Consider the following 24,106-nt stretch of genomic DNA (forward strand, 5'->3'; position numbering starts at 1 on the left):
ACACGACGCGAGATAGAAATAGCGATTTTTAATAAATCAAAATGATTGCATGGTTAGACGAAAGATGGCACCACGCGTAACATGGTACAGAGGATTGATACGTTATATGGGTTGCGGCCAATGGGAAAACAGTTTGACCGATTTCGCGGGAGGTTCGAAAGATGTGACTGTGTGAAATTGAATGAAGAGGAGAACGATCACGTTTACACTGAGAGAAATTTTTAGTTCCGGTTACCGCTCGGTCCTTGACTATTTTCATTTTTTACCACAATCGAAAAATATAGTTCTAGGTAGAAAACGAAAATTAGTTTTCTAGCTGTTGCCGGAAAGTCTGGTATCCGTTACTATTCTTTCTCATCACGATCACTGTTGCTAGATTTTCTTGTAATTGTTGCGAAAATTTAATGCTCGTGCAAGAATAAATTGACGTTAAAGCCTCGTTTGACTAAAAAAGTAGAGTAAACCTCAGAAACTGATTCAGCGTTGCAATAACCAAAAAAGGATCGACGACAGGGCAAAATGGTTAGGCGTACCTCGTTTTTCCTAATTCCAACAATATTCAAACAGTTTTTTTTTTAACGATTCGAAAAATAAATGTAACATAGATTCAATTGTAAGCCGTTGCATCGTACACGTGTGTATACATATGCTCATGCATTGTATGTACATAGGTATATATATTATAGATATTACATCGAGGGGAAATATAAAATTGATTCTTATGGTTTTCTTTGAGCATAGAGAATCTCCCGTAGTGAGAAACGAATTCGGACGAGCGAGTGAACGAGGGTTTTATTTATATACATATAGGATATGCTATATGTATATATCGAAAGAACGGCGGCGCCGAGATCTCTTCTCGAAGGGCTTTTCGTCGGTCGAGGAGGAGGGATATATAACCAGGGAACCTCTGAAGCTGTCCAACAGCGGCTGAGAGGAAAGGAGACCGATACGTGGTGTGTTTGTCGAATTTGGATTTGGGTCACGTCCGACACTTACAGACGACGACGACGACGACGTTGGGTGCATGGCGGTGGAGAGCGGGACGAGAGAGAAAGAGAGAGAGAGAGAGACGCGAATGCGCGTAAACGCGTTCAGAATCGTCGTGGATACGATACGATACGCGATATATGTATGTACGAGGTGTGTCGAGTGTGGGAGCAAAGAACTGGGACAACTGCAACAACGGTTGCAAATCGTTGGACTGTCAGGGCAGTTGGTCAGTTGGTCGGTTCTTGACCATGGTGGATGGTCTTTGGATGATACATGTACCGTTGTTGTCGCACTTGCACTGTTTGCAAGTGTTCATATCATCTGGTTTATATTGTTTCATCGAACGTTTCGTCGGAGTAACGCTAACGTTGTTGCTGGGGCCTGGTACTGCCGATGATTACTGTCGTGACGCAGTCTTTACGCATTAGTGTTACATCGATGATACAAGGGGTTCGTCATTTTATATGACGAGGTTGAAATTAACAGCCAGACGTTCTAATGTACATTGGAATGAGGTATCGAAGTACGAATTCAAAAATTTTGTCGAATATATTTAACCTCCGGTACCTACTTTAGTGGAATTATGAAGGTAAAACTGAACTGCATATTTCTATTTTCAAAAAGTTTAACAGGTTTGGATCCTCACTTTGACGGCTAGGTTCAGCTTCGTTAATTTATGCATGGTGTCGTGGAAAGAAGTTCGCCTTTGATGTCTGTTCATTTTGAGGAGTTTTGATTGAGTTTCTTGAGGTGGAACGAGGTCTAGCTCCAACCAATCTCTTGGCGAACAATGTCTTTGATTTAATTCATCATCGTTATACGCGGCGTGGAGTTGATGTCATTCGCTGAGCAAGTAGAGGAAAAAGAAGTGTATAAAGTGAGGAGAGAATCACGAGAAACGTGTAGCATGTAATATTTGGTACATGTGATGATCCTCAACGTTGGTTTTAGTATCAGGAGAAAGTTATTGACGATACGTGTTTAGGAAAAATCGTTACTTGGCACCTTTAACAATGTCCGATATTTAGCAAATAATGATTAACGAAAATGTACTCTTTATTCTAAAAAGTCAACTCATTCAAAATCATTCTACAATTGTGCAACAATGACTTTCCCTTATTTCTCGTTACGTTAACGTTACCAACTTTAGTCTCATAGTTTATTGTGACGTTCGTATCAATCATGGATCTTGAGGAGGCAATAAGAGAAGAAAATATCTATACATCCATTATAGACTGTGCGTACGTTAGATCACTGCTGGTTATGGATAATGGACCGTGACCAGTGGTGATGGTGCGATGTATGGTATGGTTATAAATGTAAAATGAATCCAAGTTGCGTTATTACGCTAGCTTACGTAATTCCAGCAATAATGCTCGGTCATATCTTGTCATTGTCGGCGTTGCGTTGGAACGTGTATAAACTTGGTTAAGAGTCTCTGATCGAAACGGCGATACATTCGTTTCAAAGCGATGCGTAATTTTGTCGTCGTCGTCGTCACCGCGTATTAGATTCGGTATTTTCATCGTCATACCTACCTTATTACAATAATATCGTCGCACGTAGAGAGATCATGACGAAAATACGTCGCTTTGAATCAACCGACACTTCGTACCCAAGCTTGCACCTTTCTTGTTGGAACACGATAATTGGGCTGAAAAACACTGCGCCAGACTGTCTGACAGTCTGTTTACCGAAATCGATACTCTCATTTCTAGTCGCCATCTTATTCTTCTTCGAGTATTCGCGCTAGTGGAAATGAAAATAGAATCTGATCGGTTCTTTCAACTCGAGTTCATTCGTCTCACTTTCGTTGTAACGAAGACGTAAACCAGACCACGTCATCGTCTCTTCCTCCTACTTCTCATCTCCAAACGTTGGCGCCAAAGCAACAGCACGTGCAACACGAACCTCGCACCAAGTTCTTGCGTAATTTTTAATTGCGTATACACTGTGCTATTTTTTCCCCCCTTCTTCCTCTTACTTTTTTTTCTTTCTTTCTTTTTCATTTTCGTCCACGTTCGCCGTCTGTTCGCATTTTTCCGCCCCCACGATTTTCGAATCGAGGATACGCAAGCATCTGGGAAACGGTAGCACGCGCTGATAGTCTGCCTGACTACCTTGGCTGGATTTGGTTCTCGACGATCCATCCAAGGCATGTGCAGAGTGTGCGGTTTGGCTCCGAACTGCGTCGTTGGATCTCGGTTTCACATCGTCAACAAGGCTATGGCACACTCTTCCTGCATCACTGGGTCGCACAATAGGGTCTTCGCGTATGTCGCAACGTGAGACTTTCTCGCTGACTTTAAGTCAACCAGGCAGCTGGACATCTTCTTTGTTCCAAGGACCAGCCGAAGAATGTACAAAAGTCATCCATCCATTGACTGGAACCTGATCCGGGATGTAGAGACATATTTCCCGTCTTCATCTTCTTCTTTTTCTCGATCTAATCCCTAATCAATGAAGGAATACACGCGTGATATAATTTCTTTTTTCCTCCCCTCCGATATCAAAGAACGGTTTGCCTTAGATAGACAATTTCGAGAGTCGGAGGGATATTTAACGCCGTTTCGTTTACGTTTAGTCGACTTCTTCGACGGTGAAGAAACTAGCTCTCGGAGTCTATATATATACAATGTGCCGCACAACCAGAAGGAGAAGATTATGAAAAATCGTTTCACTTCCTGCTACGTACGATGCATGCCCGGCTCTGGATTCCGATTACATATAGATCCACCCACGTGTTTATCTTTCTTATCTACCCGATCTCGATTCCAACGTTGCACTAACGTCGCTTCGGGCTTCCCGCAGCGATGATCGATCGATTTTGTCGAATCTCTCTCGTGACGGTGCATCAGCCAAACGGTTCGTCGTCACTTCGAGTCCCAAGCTTGAGTTTCCCATCCCTTCGACGTCGTCTTCCCTCCTTCAACCCTCTTTCAAATTATAATACCTTTTCCCATTGCGCAGTTCCTCGTTGACAGAGTCTGGCAAACGTTTCAAGGATTTACACTCCGGGTACCTACCATCGTGTAGGTATTATATACCCAATGTATGCCTAGGTGGACGGTTATACACGCGTCACTGATCCAATACCTTCTCTGTAATTCCATTATACAGCTGCACCGTTAAAAGCCTTGCTGCACTTCTCGGTGTGAGACTATGCAAATTTTGTAATGGAACTTACGGAGAGGAAGAATAACGTGAATCGCGTGGCTAAAATTGCTGACGGCTAAAATTTCGAGGAGAGATAGATCCGTTCGTTTTTTAGGCAGGTGTAGTCGTGACGTGGTTTTTTTTTTTTTTTTTTTTTCAACACTTAGAAATCAAAATTTAGCTCAAAGGTAATTAAGCGTCTGAAATATTCTTGGAAATATATAACACGAATCGTTGGAAATCATTGCGATTCGTTTGACAAATAACTGGATATCATTTATGCGTATTGAACACCGAGAGAACTGTTTTACTGATATTTTCTAGTTACCATAAGAAATGAAATTTTTCTCAGTGAAGTAATCGTTTGTAAGTCTCGTGGTAAACGTGAAATGGTTGGAATTCATCAAGATTCTATAAACTTTTTAGATTACCAAGCGATTGCCATTAAACTCCAATGATTTTCAGTGCTTCGTTGAAATCGATGTCAATGAGTTGGAAAGATTTACTTCATTTCCAAGTTAACGGTCATGTTCGGTCCATCATCTATTAGTCCATACGTGCGCTTGATTTTCATCATATCCCTGTTTCTCCAACGTTGATTAGTTCGTCATACCTTAGTACGTTTGGTACCTACATACCATGGAGCGTACACGATGAAACCGCGAAGCGCTAATTACAAGTACCGTTAATGGAAAAGGAGAAATAGATGAAGAAAGATTTATAGATTCGATCCGAATGTAGCTGCCGTCGCTGCAGCATTGGCTCTTCTCGTTTCCTCCTCTTATTCTTATCTCGCGTTACCCTCTTATTGCGCGTTTCTTACTTCTCCTCATCTCCTTCTTCCACCTTGGTACTAGATTTCCGATCAACGTCGGCGTGTTTACGATACCTACTTTGCAGAATGTTGATGCTGTGTGCCTGGTTGGGAAGTTCAGGGTGTTTCTGGTCCGGTTTGGGGTTCGTTCGTTGGGGTTTGGTTGGGTTTGGCCCAGTTGGCCAAGAACTCTGTCGCCAGGCAGGCAGGCAGGGGCTGAACCAGGACGTTACCGGGACGTCGACCCCCAATTCCATTCTCCGCTCTGTATTCCCTGGGTATTGATCCTCCGATATACCCGTTGCCAACCCCGACCCGACCTCCTCCCCTTACTCCGCGGTTCAACACCCTCGTGGCTGCAATTCGCCAACCCCTCCTCTCCTCTCCTCTTTTCTCGTCTTCTAGCCGTTCCATCTCTGTTTTTCACCCTCGGCACAACCCCGAAGCGTCACTGGGTCATGCACTTGCTTGGATGTATGTACGTACACTTTGTCGATACCATGCATGCCGTGATGATGATCCGTGCAACAACCTTATGCGGTGTGTGGGATGCGGGGTTGAAATTACGAATTTGAAATTTTACAAAAATGCAAAATTCCGAATTATTTGGCGGAGAAATTGTAAAGAAATTTTAAAGAAATCATACTTTGGCGAAACTTTCATAGTTTCGAATGGTCCGAAAACCGAGGCTCTAAGGAACTTTTCTTCATCGTAACTTGAATTTTCGTTATCTTGCATTTCGGAAATTTGATCCGACGGGTTTCCGACCATTCGAAACTTCGTTGTTTATTCAAAGTTTCATTTCTACCCTACTTCAAACGATGCGGGCTGAAAAGTTGTCGAATTTTTTCAACATTCCTGCCGAATATCGCAAGTTAAAAATGGAGACGATTCCTCGTATATATCGTCAATATTGTTGTAACTGACAGTGTAAATCGTATAAAGCCGTGACTGGAATTGTTTGTCGACGTGAGGAAAGAGAGAGAAGGAGAGGAATCGAAGCGAAATAGAAGAGAATTACGCTCGGATCTTTTGTTTACACTTTTACTCTACGTCACTGGTTCCCATCAGAGGAAGAAGTGAATTTTCTTTGTCCTTTCTTTCCGTTTTATTATTATTATTATTATTATTATTATTATTATTATTGCTCTTCTCGCGTTTGTTTCTTTGCGAGGGATTTCTGTGTTTTTCTTATAATATAAATGTCCATGCCAATTATCGCGTTCGTTCCGTTCATCCGATTTATGGAATTTGAAGGTTGAAAAACCGTTGTTGACAAAAATTAGTGACAAAATTTTCGACTCTGTCGTTTGTGTCAAGTATTATACGCAACAACTTAAAAATTTTATATATATATATATTATATATATGTACATATTTTTTTTCAAATTTCCTGTACGAACACGACGCCGCACGTCTGGGAACGCGTATTTTATACAATTTACCGTATCTATATATAGTACACATATACAACCTAAGGGTATGAAAATAACGCGTAGGTAAACAGAGGTAAAAGAGGAAAGAAAATGAAAACAAAAAAAAAAAAAACAAAAAAAAATCACGTCTGATTATTACGCATCCGTTTTGTGCCCCTTTCGTCATTTCCGGTTGTGGTACGTAATATAACGTGTTCGATTCGCGGTACGTCGTATAACCCATATAGGTATTACATATGTATATATATGTATATGTATATGCCTATGTATATATACGTTGAATTTGGAATCACGAAAACCGGGTTACCGGCACGTTGGTAATTCGGAAAATTCAATTTTCTTACCCGCAGCGATCGAAGATTCGATTAAGTGCTCAGAGCCACTACGTTTTTCTTCTTCTTTGCTCCTTTTCAATATACATTGAATACTTTACACTTATTTTATTTATATATCAATAACACTGTCGCTTCGTAAAACTGCAGACAATGAATCATGGGAATAGGAAGAGGAGGAATTGTTCTCTGGATTTTTACAGCGCGTTGTTGAAAATCGTACGATTCATACTTGTGCGTGTCATAATTATCTCCACTTGTTTCTCATCGGTTATCGAATTCTACCAGGCTCTTTAGAAGCAGCATTTTGTAACACGCTGTTATATTTGTATAACCGGCGCCGTTTTTTTTTTTTTTTTTTTCTATATTTTATCTCTATCTTTATGGATGGAACGTGTACGTAGATTTTTTTGGTTTTGGTCGTGCGTGATTCACACGAGGCGTTTCAATTCCTCCTCTATCCGTTTGCATCCGCCAGGCAACCTACATCCGCGCAAAACCAGATTCTGCAAGTCCGATTAGAATAATCACTGCACGCGTATTGACAATGATAAAAGAAACGAGCGAATTTGGACTGGACGTGAACCAGCCTTGGAATTTTCCGTTCTCATATTATAGGTTTCAAGTTCGTAGAGGGAAGGAAAAAAAAAGAAAAAAAAAACAGAATAATATCCAATTCGAATTTTGAAGTACAAATTAAGATTCGTGATTAACGGCTTTAAAGCCCTCGGATACCGTATTTCATGAAAATATGACGATTTTTTTTTTTTTTTTTTTTTTTAATCATTATTATTAATGTAATATCACACACTTACCGACGTTAATTAATTATTTATCCGAAACACGCGACGTAAGTGCAGCGTAAAAACAGAGCGAAGAAGAATAAAAATACATCAGTGAATATTGGCACGCGCTCTTTTACCCATTTTTTTAAGTATATCAGCATAATTTTATTGTGTGAATAAATAAATATTATACATACGCAAATACGGTGATACATAATTGTAAATTGTTATTCCCGCGATATTGTGTAAACGGTGCGTGTCATGATCATTAAACACCGATAGAGAAGAAATAATTATGTCAGTTGTCTGTATAATTTATTACATTCCTCTCGAACAAAACGAACTGGAAAGTTTCATTGAAAAATCACATTTATAAATGTTTTGTGCATCGTTCTACTGATATTTCTTTCGATTATACGTGTAGATGTTATTGTTATTATTATTTTCACTATTATTGTTGCAAATACTTGCACGTAGGTGAGAAATCGTTCACGTATGGACGACCATCTTCTATAACGTAATTCGGGTTGTAAAATAAAATTTAAAATCACCTTCCGCGCGTCGTTGAAATGCCTCTGGAATAATTTAACGATATTCAATCGCTTATTTTTACTTCCATTATTATTATTATTGTTGTTGTTGTTGTTGTTGTTGTCGTATTTCAGTGTATGTAGATGTAATACAGATTGACGCGTGTGTAATTTTGACGATAATTATCGTTACATCGTTGTTATATTTTTCACTTTCAGGAGCTACCAAAGAAATTGGTACAGCACTGACAAGGATATGTCTACGTCACAAGGCAGTCGAGGCTCGTATGAAAACGTTCACAAGGTAAAAAGAAAAATCAAACAAACCAATAATACGTACGTTGTACGACGAATTGTCACAGTTTTACTTTAGTTATTTTATTTTATTTTTTTTTCCCCTCAATTCTGTACGTACGTAAAAGCTTACGAATCAGGTTTTTGGGTTTGAGAAACAGAGAAACGGAGAGAAGTTTGAAGGAAAGAAAAAACGAGAGAAATTTAAGGACACGCGCATTTTATTTTTTTTTTTTTTTTTTTAGTCTGTAAAATTTTTCGTTAAAATCAACGTCAGGAAAGATGATTTAAGTTTACCTGCGGCAAATACACACTAATTTCACCCACGAACGTCAATGTGTTATATTTACGCTTGTGTACGTTTACACGCGTGCTGAATAAAATCTCGCACCTCTCGGAACATGTAAATTGTTGATATTTTTTCTCACATACGTATGCATTTGTGTATCGTAATTTCAGGGCAATAAATTTTGATTTATTTTTCTTCGTTTTTTTTTTTATGTCAACGTTTGATAAAAAATATTAAATTGATGATTGTTAAAAAAACTTGCCGCTCTCTGTAATTAGTATTTTACTGGCATACATTATTTGGACACATAATTATAAAATTCTGTATATTCTTGTAATGAGTATTAGAGGGAAATAAACTACTATCATATCATTACACTGCAGATTGTTAAATTTAGGTCGACGATAATTTTATTCGCGTGTTGGTGAAATGAAAAATTTTACATCCATTTTGTGTTTAAAAAAAAAAAAAAAAAAAAAAAAAAGAGGAACATTCGTTTTTCTTTCTCGATATCTCGTTCTTGATGTTATCGCGATGATTTTCTCTTTCTTAGTTTTTCTGCATAGGTTGACGTCCATGAGATGTAATTAATATAAATATCATTATACAGGAACAATATATTTTTCAGATTCTCCGCACATGTTCTTACGGTTATTAATTATAAATTATACACACACACACGCATGTACATAATATTATATATCCAATAAATATTCAGAAGCGTTAGGTATAGAATTTTGTTTTTCATCATCGTTGTTTTACTGCCGCATGAATGTTCCGCCATATTTATTCTCCTTTTTCCCCGACGATACGTGTTTTATAATTTAATGTACGTACGTACGTAATGTGCATTTGTCGATGCAGCGGTATAAATTTACCGTCACTCGTGCTCATTGTTACGTGCAGATGACAGCGATTTTTTTTTTATTTATTTATTTATTTATTTTTTTCTATCGATTTTCCATCCGCAGTTTTAATTTATGTTATTTACATCCGCCACCATGCTACAACACCGTTTATGGCAATTTCACTGTCGCAGCACGTTAAATAATCTTTTACACTATCTTAATAATAATAACAATGATAATATAAAAGATGTAAAAAAAAAAATAAGAAATCTTAATAACAATAATTATACGCGTAGCGACGAAGGAGTCATTTGAAACGGTCTGTCTGTACGATTCACCTGGTTTACATTGCGTATATATATTTTATTTTTTTATTTTTTGTTAATCGACTTATGCCCAGTTTTTTCCTCTCGGTACACACGTGACATATTTCTTTTTTCTTTTTCCCTTTGGTTAGTGCCATCATGGAATGCCTCGTTATGCCGCTTCAGGAGAAACTCGAAGATTGGAAGAAATCGCTCGTCAATTTGGACAAGGAGCACGCTAAAGGTGAGTAAGACCGTTGATTTTTATTCATACTTAATTTCGTACTTCCTATTTGCCACTCACATTATATCCACATTACGCATATGTAATGTACGTCCGATTTAATTTGAATACGCTATTTCAACATAGCATGCATACATGTTAATTATACCCAGGCATATTTTTCAAAGTGTCTTTAACAAACGTGCAAAGATATGGGGGGAGGGGGGTCCGGAATAAGATTGAAAAAACAAACGGAAAACGTAACAAGAACAAAAAAGAAAAAAAAAAATAATTTGCCAGAACGAGTTTAGCAAGTTTTTTACTTATTAAGTTAATTTTTTTCTTTTCAAATTAATTTTTGCTTCGCCAGGTTCCGTAAAAAAATAAAATAAAAAAATTACGCGCAGAGGTGAAATTTCGTCGTATATCTTTGTTCAGGGTTATTTTTACACTTTTATATATATAAGGGTTGAAAATTCGAAAATTGAAGGGTGTGTAAAAATAAGCCGGGGGTGTATAACGTACGTAATATTCTTGGGTATATGGCGAATATATTATGTACCTTGTTCATATGAGGTGAGAGGGTAACTTCCGGTTGATCAAAGTCAATTAGGGAAGGGTTCAACTGGCGTAATAATTGAAGGTAACTCGGTGTGCCCTTTATTGGCCATCCGCTCGCTGCTGCTGATGCTGCTTCTGCTGCTTCATCTTCATCTTCATCTTCACCACCATCGCCTGGAGTTCAATTCGACCCTTGCGTTTCCGATCTGAAAACCCTTGCCGCCCGCGTCTTTCTCATTTTCTCTTTTCCTTTTTTCACCCCCCCCCCCCCCCCAAAAAAAAAACCTTTTACCTATTTTACACCCCTAGTCGCATGATTACCGCCGAGATGCCCGCTAGGGGAACGCGGCTCGATTCATTCGTAGAGGGAAATGCAGGGGTAGTAGAAACAAATTCCCCCTTATCGCACTTATACACTTTTATACTATTTTTTTTTTTTTTTTTTTTTTTATCACTATTATTATTATTTTCTTTATTTCTTTTCTTTCTTTCCTCCTGTTCACTCGCCTGTATGGACGAAGGGTGCGAGTCGATCTTTGAGGGTAGACGTGATACGGGAGTGAGGTCAGAAAAAAAAAAGAAAAGAAACAAGTAAAATGGCCGAGGGTAGAAAAATTATAGAATTTTCGAAGATATGAATACATAATTCTTGAAATGTAGAGAAGATATATATGGAGTTGTTAGAATTCTGACTGCGGACTGTGGGCTTCTGCATTTCGACTTTGTAAATTTTGAAATTTTTTATGGAGGGACGGGATGTTGAAGTTTCGAATTTGAAAAGGTTATGTTTAATATAAATTTCTGTTTAAATGCATCATGCATTGTATTAAACCGCGCAAGACTTATGGAAACTGGAACAGCTAAAATTGCCCAAGGTTTTTTTTTTTTTTTGTCCCTTCACTTTTCGATCAATTCGGCAAAAACATATTTATTTATTTATTTATTTATCAATACGATATGAATACGAAACACAAAGCTTGTTCTTTGTGATTTTATTCAAACTTCCGATCGCAACGTGCGGATAATAGACGAGGCGAAGTGAATTTATATTGAATAGGAGAGTCGCACTATTCTCACGACCTTTCAAACCCGTCTCTTTCAAACATTTATCACGCTTGTACATCTCCAACATCGAGCTCTATTAAAATGCCGCCATCCTTCCAAGTCCTTGGTTTATATACATATATATATAATATATATTTGGAGAAACTGAACATCGCGTATGACGTGATATATTTCTCGTTTCCTCTCCGTTATAAGATAAAAGTTTCCGTCTTAATACGACTAAACGGTCATTACGCGATCTCTTACATACTATATATATGTATACATGCATCTGTGTCATATTGCACAATTTACAACGAAAATTTATCTACCTGAGTCGCGCCACATTGCCTGTCCAGAAATATTATTTTTTAAATAATTCCGTTAGTTTTAAAAAAAAAACAACTCTGCGATTGCTGTAATTTACATCGTTATTGTAAACTTGTTATTGTTCTTATTTATTATCAACTACAAGTATGAAATTTGGCTGGTCGAGGTCGGATTTCCATGCAAATTAAAATGTACCGATGCGGCGATGATGTTACCGCTGGATGCATTGCTCGGTTGGCTAATCGCTTATTGACGGTTTTATTTTATTTTTTCTTTTTTTCCTTTTTTGCTTTGCATATTTATCTACGCCTAATAACATCTGCTTACGGACAGACTGCTAAGCGATTATTCATTTCTATTTTTGAACAGGCTAATAGAGTGGTTTGGTATGTCGATCGATTCTTCTTGTTAAATAAATAGCGGAAATTCAGAGGACGGTGCAGAGAGAGAAAAAAAAGGAAAGCGGAAGAAAAAAATTGACGTTTCATTTATCGTTAGTTTTAGTGTATAGTTAGACGTATAGATTGGAAATAATGTAACGGTTAAAATCGTTAATTATTGTTTTATCATTGTAAAGTGGTGGTAACTGAATAAATTCAAGGTTTATAAGCAGCTCTCTGATGTTTGGGATTCTTTTATTATTACTGCACAGTGTTTGAATTCAAGTAACGAACGGCCCGGTTAGTCTTAACTTCCGAACCACGAAAAAATTAGAACCGAATAAAAGAACGAAGAAGAAGAAAAGAAAGAGAAAAAAAGGAACGTTGCTGCGCTAAATAAGCTTAACGCAATACATACGTAACGTATTGTAATCCCCATTTCGCAATCTTCGATTTGTTGCATAAAACGCCGCTTTAAGTCTATACGTACACTGAGAGAAATTTTTATTTCCGGTTATCGCTCACTTCTTAACTATTGTCATTTTTTGACACAGTCGAAAAATATAGTTCTAAAAAAAAAAAAAAAAAGTTGAGATATCCTGGATGTATTTTTATTTATTTTTTTTTTCACCTTATTTTTCTCATGCTTTTTTCTTGCCGTACTAGATTGAAGAAAAATTTCTTCGTTCTTCTTGTCTCTTTGAAGAGGGGTGGGACATGCGTATCATTTGATAAATGATTAATATGCTAATAGAAGGCTTGGTTATTACGAATTCCCCCAGTCCTTTCGACCCTCTTGCCGATGATGCTGATGCTACCGCTGCTGGATGGAAGGAGACGACTTCACGTTAGAATGTATACGTATAATAATATAGTGTGCAGGAAACGCGACACTGCAGGCATCCCCTTTGCGTTTTAAATACAAATAACAATGAATCATCTTTTAACACGCCCATGGCTACATCCTAGATAAGCGGGGTGCATTACTTTAATGACATTTTCACATGCTAAAAGCAGCAACGTGCGCACGTTATTTCAGGGGTTGAACAACCCCTTTTTCGGCTTAAGGCAGCGACGATCCCCGGGCCAGAATAGTGTTCAAAAAAATTTGGGTAGTCATGTTAAATTTTATTTCGAAGCTCGTCGATATGCAAAGTTTAGGAAAATAGATAATTTCTACCATTTTTTTTTTTAAACTTTAAACGGTGGCACATTGTGATACAGTTTAAATTTTTTGAACTTCAATATATATCCAACTTTTGGACGCGCCTCTGTAGAAAGTAATTTTTTCTTAATCGGCACGCTTCTTTCTATTCCAGAATACAAAAAAGCAAAAACAGAACTGAAAAAACGTTCGACCGATACTCTGCGGCTGCAGAAAAAGAAAGCTCGAAAGATTCACGGACAGGGTCAGGGACAATGTACCGGCGGTGATTTGGAATTGTGTAAACTGCTCGAATCATCGGCAGCTGTAGTAAGGGAAAAGCGAATCAGTCTGGAAGAAACTGAGAGGAAAGCTGTGAGAGCCGCTCTCGTCGAGGAACGTGGTCGTTTTTGTTTACTCGCAAGGTTCCTCAAACCTGTATTGGTCGGTATTGAATTTATAGATAGATTATTGTCACAATAAAATCATTGTTGTAGAACAAAAGAACAAACTAATCAATAATTGTGATTTGTATAATTAGGACGAGGAAATCGCTATGCTTATGGAGTTGACACACCTTCAAGAAGTATCCGATCAATTGCAAAGGCATACAGCTTCGCCGAATCACTTACCGCCTGCCTCCGAACAAGTAATTATAATTACAATTTCAACTACTATTTGTCCTTTAAATACACCGTCCGCATTTTAGTTTTTAATAAAAATTCGAATCTTGCGTCTGATTCTGTGTTGAGCATTGCGTGTCTTTCAGGTAATCACGGATATTAAAGGATGCGACACCACACAGTGGTCCCTTACCACGCCACCTTCCAGTCCTTCGTTGTCTTTGGGATCACGAAAGAGTTCTATGTGCTCCATCAGTTCGCTGACCAGCAGTAGCAGCGGCTCGTGCAAAAGTCATCCAAGTCCTTCCGGACATCCCTGGCACAGATCTTTGTCTCAGGTAAAGAATTAACGATGTTTATCAATTCATTCGCACCGTTCGATTCCTTCTGTATGTCGGTATTGTAAATGCTATAATTGTTACTCCCCTACTCGGCGTTGTATGCTGTAGAATTCTTTAATCTCGCCTCTTCGTTCGTCGGTGATTATAGCGACATACCTGAAACTTGTTGATTTTTTTTTTTTTTTTTGTTATCACTCGACAAGCAGCATGCACAAAAGAGTTTTTAGTGTATGTTAATGTTAGCGCATTTAGATGAATTTCAATTCACTTTTTCCCTCTGTTTTATTTTCTTTTTTTATTTTTCAACATCCATTTTGTTATGACACTCAGAGCGAAACTGAGAATATACGCATATTATTTATTCAATAATTTCTCAGTCATTTATTTTGTGCTTATATTTTATGAGTTTATTTAAAGTCGGTATTGCTATAGCTTAGCAAATGAATGCAAGTAGTTGATGTTGTACTGTGTAGCCTGTTGGTGTATCTGTAAGGCCAATCAGCACAAGTGGGATGGTCACAATGCGCCACTTGACCAGTGGATGTTCACGAGATTCTGGGTTCACTTCTCAAGATACTCTATATGCTCAACCGATCACTGAACATCAGGTAAAAAAACGTTTGACAGAAATATCAGTACCATTTTTCTGGTTAATGGACATTGTGTTTTTTATTTTTAAGTTAATTTAACTTTTTGTTTCGTCAAGTCAACCATTTTTTTTTGTGCAATGAGGAGCACAAACTGCATTTTCGTTGTATATCCAAACCAGAAATCAAAGCCTCGTGTTCTGTTAAACACATTTTCATTGTGTGACGCTCAACATAAATTGTGTTCAATAACAAAGATTTGTTTCTAGGTATCCAACGTATCTTCCCATAGTAACCAGAGTACTGGATCAACTACGATGAGGCCTGTGACAACTTCAACATGGCCAGATCTGCAGGAATCTTCCATTCAATTTGACAGGCAAAGCCAAAATGTGGTCAACGAACGACCGCATACTATATCTTCCGGTGAGACGATGTTTCTATTTTTGAATAGATGAATGTGACATTTTTGGCAGCCAATTTTCTTAAACTTTCTAAATAAAGAAACTAAAGTCGAAAACTGTTGAATCTATTTCAGCATATGAAAAAGGTCATCACCAGCGTCCCGCCCTTAGCGTTTATACCTTCCAAGCACCAGAGGGAACTGTCACAGGCACAACATGTTGTCACAGTCAACCAGCATCTCCAGTATCATCCTCATCGTCTTGCTCGTCTTCGAACCAGCAACACAATAATTTGCAAAATCAACAAAATCGTGTTCAATTAAGAAATAACAAGCCACCAATACCGAGCCGCTGCTCTAGCCTAGAGCGGCCCGTTGTTCCGGCTAAAAATGAACCGCCGGGAAGTCCCAGAGGAAAACCTAAGTTGCCCTTGCCCGCACATTTAGCCAAAGGTTTATATTTCCTCATATCTTCATTTCTCATTATATCACAGGTTTTTTTCACCGCTTTGGTGTGAATCGACGGGATCTAAATTTGTCGAAAATGATTTTCAGAATTGACTACACATCAGCTTCAGCAACCGATGTATGTTAATATGCACGAACTGGCTAACCTCGCTGCTAGTCGTGCCCAAGAAATGCAACAGCTTCCGCCTCCACCACCACCAACTTCTAGCGCCGTTAGCGATAAGGTAGGCGTACTAGTGGAGCAGAGTTTAATTTACCCACTCGCGATTCACCGGTTTCAATATTCTTTAATAATTGTTCATCGCAGGCTGATGCTCCGGAGAAGGATGGTGGCAGTTTAACTTCTGAGTCCAGTCTGGAGTCCAGCAGTGGTTACGGTAGTCAGACAACTCTTCCTCACGTTCAACAGCTTTCCCAAAACCCATCCCAAGGAGCTGAAGAAGAAAATACAACCAATCAACATGAGAAAGGTAAAGAATTTTGGCCACGTGATTTTCATCATTTTATGTGTATCAGCTGCATTGTCTCGTCATTTTTGTTCATGCATATTGAGACGTGCATCGTCGTATCATCTTAGCTCGAAACATTTATTCTGCTCGTATCAGAAAGTATTTTAGTATTGAATTCAGATTCGGAACGTGACGGCATGGTGTTACGTGTGTTTTCTCTTTATCATTTTGAGATTGTGTAGAGCACTGAAACTTGGAGAAAGAGATATAGAAAAAATTAAATTTTGTTGTTTTCCGTGTCTGTCATTATATTATTAATGATTTTGTCGAGCGTTTTATTGTTATCCAGCTTATTTTTTGTGATTTGTCTTGAATGGCTTATATGCTCTGCATGTGTTTGCGTAGTTACTATGGACAACGAAGAACGTTCTGGTTTCGAGTGTATTTTGCGTCATGAAAATGCTACCAATACATCATTACGTCGTCCAGTGTCCATGAGTGGTGAGTCCTGCATCCTCATTTCCGCTGTCATCTTCTGGTCTATTTGCACAGCATTTCTATTGTAATGTAACAATTATAAAGAATTGGTATGGCTATTTGAAAATTCCAATTTTGTGAACTGCTACAAATAAAATGCAGTGAAGCTTTAATATGCGTTATTGTTAATTAATAACCGTAGGTGCATACGACTTTTTTTTGAGCATAAGTACAATAAGGTGAAGTGATAAAGCGAAAGCATGTACCTCAGTCTTTACATTCACTTCAAGTGATATATGCAGGCTTCACATTGGTTCCCCTTTTCCTCGGAAATTACTCTATTTCATTTCAATTTTCCTCTAAAAACCACCTATTTTTGGTAATTTGCCATGTTCTTTTGACCTTTATCCCAACCAAATATGTAGGTCTATGGATCTGAAATGTGACAAACAAATGTAACAACCGTCTTCTAAATGAAATTCTCAATAAAAGCATGTTTGAAAATTTCGGATTCAAGTGAATATATGCGAGTGGCATGACATACCGAAATGGCGAAACTCTCATCACGATTTCATACCAGTTCTTTACTTTTCCGTGGAAGCAAAGTGTTTTTGTGTGTTTTTATTTATAATTGCATGTGATATGTGGCATGATAGCCGTTAAACGCATTCGAAATACGTCTACTTGAACTGTAAATCCATATTGAAATGAAGTATGGCAGCCGCTGATTTTTTCTTCCTCATAATTGTGCTGGCATTTTGTAACCTTGATATTGTGTTATTTTCACACAAACCTTCCACTATTTCCCCTCGAATTACCTGGGTTAAGCTCAGTGAAGCCAGAACATGTTTGACGGACGGAAATTTTTTTGCTTGGCATGAAAATGAGGAGATGACTCATTTTAAATTTTTTCTGGAGATTTCGAAGATTTTCAGAAATACTGAAATCAATTCTTCAATGTGATATTCCGACGTGATTTTGCGAGAGATATCAATATCGTGCCATCCAAAGACGCTGAGATCGACGGATCAGGTGGTAAGGCCAAGGGACGAAGTAGTTTTTTTCGTCATTTCTTTGCTGCTGATGTTTTCTTCGTAATTTCTCTCCTGTTGGTCCCACGCTCTTTTCGCTGCGTTTTCTGAGTTCCTGAGGGTCCAATTGGTCGGGAAAGGGTCATACAAATCAATTCTGAGACGAAAGATTTTTTTGTCAAAAAAAAAGGAAGGTTAACCCCTTTGTATTTTTGGCGAAAATTTTCGCGATTTTGAAAAGTGCTGGAATAAATTCTTTCTGGCGCAATTCTGACGTAATTTTGCGAGAGAAATCGATTAGGCGCAGTCCCAATGCGCTGCGAGCAACGGATCAGAAGTTAGAGCCAAAAAACGAAAACTAGTATTTTCGACATTTTTCAGTAGGTGCTTTTCCCTTCGTAATTTCTCTCCTGTTGGTCCCTCGCTCTTTTCGCTGCGTTTTCCGAGTTCCTGGGGGTCCAATTGGTCGGGAAAGGGTCTAAAAAATCAATTCTGAGACGAAAGATTTTTTGGTCAAAAAAAAAGGAAGGTTAACCCCTTTGTATTTTTGGCGAAAATTTTCGCGATTTTGAAAAATGCTGGAATAAATTTTTTCTGGCGCGATTCTGACGTAATTTTGCGAGAGAAATCGATTAGGCGCAGTCCCAATGCGCTGCGAGCAACGGATCAAAAGTTGGAGCCAAAAAACGAAAACTCGTATTTTCGACATTTTTCAGCAGGTGCTTTTCCCTTCGTAATTTCTCTCCTGTTGGTCCCTCGCTCTTTTCGCTGCGTTTTCCGAGTTCCTGGGGGTCCAATTGGTCGGGAAAGGGTCTAAAAAATCAATTCTGAGACGAAAGATTTTTTGGTCAAAAAAAAAGGAAGGTTAACCCCTTTGTATTTTTGGCGAAAATTTTCGCGATTTTGAAAAGTGCTGGAATAAATTCTTTCTGGCGCGATTCTGACGTAATTTTGCGAGAGAAATCGATTAGGCGCAGTCCCAATACGCTGCGAGCAACGGATCAAAAGTTAGAGCCAAAAAACGAAAACTAGTATTTTCGACATTTTTCAGCGGGTGCTTTTCCCTTCGTAATTTCTCTCCTGTTGGTCCCTCGCTCTTTTCGCTGCGTTTTCCGAGTTCCTGGGGGTCCAATTGGTCGGGAAAGGGTCTAAAAAATCAATTCTGAGACGAAAGATTTTTTGGTCAAAAAAAAAGGAAGGTTAACCCCTTTGTATTTTTGGCGAAAATTTTCGCGATTTTGAAAAATGCTGGAATAAATTTTTTCTGGCGCGATTCCGACGTAATTTTGCGAGAGAAATCGATTAGGCGCAGTCCCAATGCGCTGCGAGCAACGGATCAAAAGTTGGAGCCAAAAAACGAAAACTCGTATTTTCGACATTTTTCAGCAGGTGCTTTTCCCTTCGTAATTTCTCTCCTGTTGGTCCCACGCTCTTTTCGCTGCGTTTTCCGAGTTCCTGGGGGTCCAATTGGTCGGGTAAGGGTCTAAAAAATCAATTCTGAGACGAAAGATTTTTTGGTCAAAAAAAAAGGAAGGTTAACCCCTTTGTATTTTTGGCGAAAATTTTCGCGATTTTGAAAAGTGCTGGAATAAATTCTTTCTTGCGCAATTCTGACGTAATTTTGCGAGAGAAATCGATTAGGCGCAGTCCCAATACGCTGCGAGCAACGGATCAAAAGTTGGAGCCAAAAAACGAAAACTAGTAATTTCGACATTTTTCAGCGGGTGCTTTTCCCTTCGTAATTTCTCTCCTGTTGGTCCCACGCTCTTTTCGCTGCGTTTTCCGAGTTCCTGGGGGTCCAATTGGTCGGAAAAGGGTCTTACAAATCAATTCTGAGACGAGAGATTTTTTGGTCAAAAAAAAAGGAAGGTTAACCCCTTTGTATTTTTGGCGAAAATTTTCGCGATTTTGAAAAGTGCTGGAATAAATTCTTTCTGGCGCAATTCTGACGTAATTTTGCGAGAGAAATCGATTAGGCGCAGTCCCAATACGCTGCGAGCAACGGATCAAAAGTTGGAGCCAAAAAACGAAAACTAGTAATTTCGACATTTTTCAGCAGGTGCTTTTCCCTTCGTAATTTCTCTCCTGTTGGTCCCACGCTCTTTTCGCTGCGTTTTCCGAGTTCCTGGGGGTCCAATTGGTCGGGAAAGGGTCTAAAAAATCAATTCTGGGACGAAAGATTTTTTGGTCAAAAAAAAAGGAAGGTTAACCCCTTTGTATTTTTGGCGAAAATTTTCGCGATTTTGAAAAGTGCTGGAATAAATTCTTTCTGGCGCGATTCTGACGTAATTTTGCGAGAGAAATCGATTAGGCGCAGTCCCAATACGCTGCGAGCAACGGATCAAAAGTTAGAGCCAAAAAACGAAAACTAGTATTTTCGACATTTTTCAGCGGGTGCTTTTCCCTTCGTAATTTCTCTCCTGTTGGTCCCTCGCTCTTTTCGCTGCGTTTTCCGAGTTCCTGGGGGTCCAATTGGTCGGGAAAGGGTCTAAAAAATCAATTCTGAGACGAAAGATTTTTTGGTCAAAAAAAAAGGAAGGTTAACCCCTTTGTATTTTTGGCGAAAATTTTCGCGATTTTGAAAAATGCTGGAATAAATTTTTTCTGGCGCGATTCTGACGTAATTTTGCGAGAGAAATCGATTAGGCGCAGTCCCAATGCGCTGCGAGCAACGGATCAAAAGTTGGAGCCAAAAAACGAAAACTCGTATTTTCGACATTTTTCAGCAGGTGCTTTTCCCTTCGTAATTTCTCTCCTGTTGGTCCCACGCTCTTTTCGCTGCGTTTTCCGAGTTCCTGGGGGTCCAATTGGTCGGGAAAGGGTCTAAAAAATCAATTCTGAGACGAAAGATTTTTTGGTCAAAAAAAAAGGAAGGTTAACCCCTTTGTATTTTTGGCGAAAATTTCCGCGATTTTGAAAAGTGCTGGAATAAATTTTTTCTTGCGCAATTCTGACGTAATTTTGCGAGAGAAATCGATTAGGCGCAGTCCCAATACGCTGCGAGCAACGGATCAAAAGTTGGAGCCAAAAAACGAAAACTAGTAATTTCGACATTTTTCAGCGGGTGCTTTTCCCTTCGTAATTTCTCTCCTGTTGGTCCCACGCTCTTTTCGCTGCGTTTTCCGAGTTCCTGGGGGTCCAATTGGTCGGAAAAGGGTCTTACAAATCAATTCTGAGACGAGAGATTTTTTGGTCAAAAAAAAAGGAAGGTTAACCCCTTTGTATTTTTGGCGAAAATTTTCGCGATTTTGAAAAGTGCTGGAATAAATTCTTTCTGGCGCAATTCTGACGTAATTTTGCGAGAGAAATCGATTAGGCGCAGTCCCAATACGCTGCGAGCAACGGATCAAAAGTTGGAGCCAAAAAACGAAAACTAGTAATTTCGACATTTTTCAGCAGGTGCTTTTCCCTTCGTAATTTCTCTCCTGTTGGTCCCACGCTCTTTTCGCTGCGTTTTCCGAGTTCCTGGGGGTCCAATTGGTCGGGAAAGGGTCATACAAATCAATTCTGGGACGAAAGATTTTTTGGTCAAAAAAAAAGGAAGGTTAACCCCTTTGTATTTTTGGCGAAAATTTTCGCGATTTTGAAAAGTGCTGGAATAAATTCTTTCTGGAGCAATTCTCACGTAATTTTGCGAGAGAAATCGATTAGGCGCAGTCCCAATGCGCTGCGAGCAACGGATCAGAAGTTAGAGCCAAAAAACGAAAACTAGTATTTTCGACATTTTTCAGTAGGTGCTTTTCCCTTCGTAATTTCTCTCCTGTTGGTCCCTCGCTCTTTTCGCTGCGTTTTCCGAGTTCCTGGGGGTCCAATTGGTCGGGAAAGGGTCTAAAAAATCAATTCTGAGACGAAAGATTTTTTGGTCAAAAAAAAAGGAAGGTTAACCCCTTTGTATTTTTGGCGAAAATTTTCGCGATTTTGAAAAATGCTGGAATAAATTTTTTCTGGCGCGATTCTGACGTAATTTTGCGAGAGAAATCGATTAGGCGCAGTCCCAATGCGCTGCGAGCAACGGATCAAAAGTTGGAGCCAAAAAACGAAAACTCGTATTTTCGACATTTTTCAGCAGGTGCTTTTCCCTTCGTAATTTCTCTCCTGTTGGTCCCACGCTCTTTTCGCTGCGTTTTCCGAGTTCCTGGGGGTCCAATTGGTCGGGAAAGGGTCATACAAATCAATTCTGGGACGAAAGATTTTTTGGTCAAAAAAAAAGGAAGGTTAACCCCTTTGTATTTTTGGCGAAAATTTTCGCGATTTTGAAAAGTGCTGGAATAAATTCTTTCTGGAGCAATTCTCACGTAATTTTGCGAGAGAAATCGATTAGGCGCAGTCCCAATACGCTGCGAGCAACGGATCAAAAGTTAGAGCCAAAAAACGAAAACTAGTATTTTCGACATTTTTCAGCAGGTGCTTTTCCCTTCGTAATTTCTCTCCTGTTGGTCCCACGCTCTTTTCGCTGCGTTTTCCGAGTTCCTGGGGGTCCAATTGGTCGGGAAAGGGTCTAAAAAATCAATTCTGAGACGAAAGATTTTTTGGTCAAAAAAAAAGGAAGGTTAACCCCTTTGTATTTTTGGCGAAAATTTTCGCGATTTTGAAAAGTGCTGGAATAAATTCTTTCTTGCGCAATTCTGACGTAATTTTGCGAGAGAAATCGATTAGGCGCAGTCCCAATACGCTGCGAGCAACGGATCAAAAGTTGGAGCCAAAAAACGAAAACTAGTAATTTCGACATTTTTCAGCGGGTGCTTTTCCCTTCGTAATTTCTCTCCTGTTGGTCCCACGCTCTTTTCGCTGCGTTTTCCGAGTTCCTGGGGGTCCAATTGGTCGGAAAAGGGTCTTACAAATCAATTCTGAGACGAAAGATTTTTTGATCAAAAAAAAAGGAAGGTTAACCCCTTTGTATTTTTGGCGAAAATTTTCGCGATTTTGAAAAGTGCTGGAATAAATTCTTTCTGGCGCAATTCTGACGTAATTTTGCGAGAGAAATCGATTAGGCGCAGTCCCAATACGCTGCGAGCAACGGATCAAAAGTTGGAGCCAAAAAACGAAAACTAGTAATTTCGACATTTTTCAGCAGGTGCTTTTCCCTTCGTAATTTCTCTCCTGTTGGTCCCACGCTCTTTTCGCTGCGTTTTCCGAGTTCCTGGGGGTCCAATTGGTCGGGAAAGGGTCATACAAATCAATTCTGAGACGAAAGATTTTTTGGTCAAAAAAAAAGGAAGGTTAACCCCTTTGTATTTTTGGCGAAAATTTTCGCGATTTTGAAAACTGCTGGAATAAATTCTCTCCGGCGCAATTCTGACGTAATTTTGCGAGAGAAAGCGATTAGGCGCAGTCCCAATGCGCTGCGAGCAACGGATCAGAAGTTAGAGCCAAAAAACGAAAACTAGTATTTTCGACATTTTTCAGCAGGTGCTTTTCCCTTCGTAATTTCTCTCCTGTTGGTCCCACGCTCTTTTCGCTGCGTTTTCCGAGTTCCTGGGGGTCCAATTGGTCGGGAAAGGGTCATACAAATCAATTCTGAGACAAGAGATTTTTTGGTCAAAAAAAAAGGAAGGTTAACCCCTTTGTATTTTTGGCGAAAATTTTCGCGATTTTGAAAAATGCTGGAATAAATTCTTTCTGGCGCGATTCTGACGTAATTTTGCGAGAGAAATCGATTAGGCGCAGTCCCAATGCGCTGCGAGCAACGGATCAAAAGTTGGAGCCAAAAAACGAAAACTCGTATTTTCGACATTTTTCAGCAGGTGCTTTTCCCTTCGTAATTTCTCTCCTGTTGGTCCCACGCTCTTTTCGCTGCGTTTTCCGAGTTCCTGGGGGTCCAATTGGTCGGGAAAGGGTCATACAAATCAATTCTGAGACAAGAGATTTTTTGGTCAAAAAAAAAGGAAGGTTAACCCCTTTGTATTTTTGGCGAAAATTTTCGCGATTTTGAAAAATGCTGGAATAAATTCTTTCTGGCGCGATTCTGACGTAATTTTGCGAGAGAAAGCGATTAGGCGCAGTCCCAATGCGCTGCGAGCAACGGATCAGAAGTTAGAGCCAAAAAACGAAAACTAGTATTTTCGACATTTTTCAGCAGGTGCTTTTCCCTTCGTAATTTCTCTCCTGTTGGTCCCACGCTCTTTTCGCTGCGTTTTCCGAGTTCCTGGGGGTCCAATTGGTCGGGAAAGGGTCTAAAAAATCAATTCTGGGACGAAAGATTTTTTGGTCAAAAAAAAAGGAAGGTTAACCCCTTTGTATTTTTGGCGAAAATTTTCGCGATT

The 24,106-nt window shown here is 39.1% G+C and overlaps 1 protein-coding gene across 3 annotated transcripts in view; it reads left to right on the forward strand.

Annotated features, from left to right (window-relative positions):
• The window catches only part of LOC124220352 (protein MTSS 2), a 52,862-nt gene that overhangs the window by 17,390 nt on the left and 11,366 nt on the right, over nt 1–24,106 (forward strand). Inside the window, exons 4-14 of one of the 3 annotated variants that reach the window (XM_046629093.2) lie at nt 8,266–8,350; nt 9,935–10,026; nt 13,640–13,908; nt 14,006–14,113; nt 14,234–14,425; nt 14,902–15,036; nt 15,285–15,441; nt 15,554–15,871; nt 15,974–16,110; nt 16,194–16,356; nt 16,741–16,836. In XM_046629093.2, coding sequence (XP_046485049.1) covers nt 8,266–8,350; nt 9,935–10,026; nt 13,640–13,908; nt 14,006–14,113; nt 14,234–14,425; nt 14,902–15,036; nt 15,285–15,441; nt 15,554–15,871; nt 15,974–16,110; nt 16,194–16,356; nt 16,741–16,836 — 1,752 coding nt within the window. The remainder of the gene's footprint in view (nt 1–8,265; nt 8,351–9,934; nt 10,027–13,639; nt 13,909–14,005; nt 14,114–14,233; nt 14,426–14,901; nt 15,037–15,284; nt 15,442–15,553; nt 15,872–15,973; nt 16,111–16,193; nt 16,357–16,740; nt 16,837–24,106) is intronic. The other 2 variants (XM_046629094.2, XM_046629095.2) reach the window with 2 other exon arrangements.

This window comes from Neodiprion pinetum, chromosome 5 (genome assembly GCF_021155775.2).
Source record: "Neodiprion pinetum isolate iyNeoPine1 chromosome 5, iyNeoPine1.2, whole genome shotgun sequence".
NCBI lineage: Eukaryota > Metazoa > Arthropoda > Insecta > Hymenoptera > Diprionidae > Neodiprion > Neodiprion pinetum.